Raw genomic sequence first — 1,142 nt, 5'->3', positions numbered from 1 at the left:
ATTTCAGCCATTTCAACTACTTCTTTTAAGCTATCTTAGGCTAGTTTCAGCTTTTTCGGCTGTTTAGCAAAAACCCTTCAGCTTTAGYCGTKCACATTATRTTTTTGCAGGAAATGCAAATTCTCCAATGGGGTTAAAAAATGTCAAATAGACTTTTCAAAGGCTGTACTGAACATTTTTTTTCAAGCTTTTTATTGATAAAGATTTTTTATGTTTTAATCTTTGTTCGTTTTCACCCACAGTGCAGTGTCTGGGTCTGAAGCCCCTAGGAGAGGACACAGGGACGGCCCACGTCTTATCACATTTTATCATCCAAAGTATGCTGTGATTTATTTTTTTTCTTTTTAACCCATTCATCAAACTCGATGTTAATGGAATCTTTTAATTGTTCTAATAACCAACGTGACTCGATGCTTGACTCCTTTCTTAGGAGAGGATAAAAATATCCCGCCGCTTCTTTTCCCCTGTGGTTCGATTAAAAGAGAAGTCTTGCCCACGGCTTTGAGGGAACACGGTGAGCGCTCTCCTCCTTTCTGCCGCTCGCATTTAAAGCTCAGGTCCATGAAACGCCCGTCGGGGTTCAGCTAATTAACAAAAATAGTAATTGCATTACCTTTTGCCACTGTGGGGGGTCTGTTTCTTTGTTTCCAGGAGTTCCTCTGGAGACGCTGACTGTCTATCAAACCGCTAAACATCCTGAACTTGAAGAAAATCTGAAGGATTATTTCACAGAACAGGTGAAACTTTTATCTCCTTTTTGTGTTTTATTTAAAAACACTTTTTATAACGGAAAATGTTCAGCACTGTTTTATAATATTTATCTACGTATTTCCAGGGCACTCCAGCGAGCGTCGGCTTCTTCAGCCCATCAGGGGTGAAGTTCTGCCTGGACGAGGTTCGGAGGCTGGCAGGTGATCAGCTGACTCACATAAAGGTGGGGTTTATATGAAGTCATACACCAAAAAAATAAATACAGCGGGTAAAATAAGTATTGAACCCGTCAACATTTTTCTCAGTAAATATATTACTAGAGGTGCTAATGACGTGAAATTTTCACCAGATGTCGGTAACAACCCAAGTGATCCATACATACAAAGAAATCAAACCATAAATGTCCAGAAATGAGGTTATTTGTAATAATG

General features: G+C 39.3%; 1 protein-coding gene across 1 annotated transcript in view; it reads left to right on the top strand.

The window, feature by feature from the left end:
• uros (uroporphyrinogen III synthase) overlaps positions 1 to 1,142 on the top strand; it is a gene marked incomplete in the record, with an annotated part of 9,108 nt that overhangs the window by 5,444 nt on the left and 2,522 nt on the right. Inside the window, 4 exon segments of the mRNA XM_014007046.1 lie at positions 243 to 317; positions 431 to 514; positions 652 to 737; positions 836 to 934. Coding sequence (XP_013862500.1) covers positions 243 to 317; positions 431 to 514; positions 652 to 737; positions 836 to 934 — 344 coding nt within the window.

Source organism: Austrofundulus limnaeus, unplaced genomic scaffold (genome assembly GCF_001266775.1).
Source record: "Austrofundulus limnaeus strain Quisiro unplaced genomic scaffold, Austrofundulus_limnaeus-1.0 Scaffold39, whole genome shotgun sequence".
Classification (NCBI taxonomy): domain Eukaryota; kingdom Metazoa; phylum Chordata; class Actinopteri; order Cyprinodontiformes; family Rivulidae; genus Austrofundulus; species Austrofundulus limnaeus.
The sequence above is the reverse complement of the archived record's forward strand: the minus strand, read 5'-3'. Positions and strand labels throughout refer to the sequence as shown.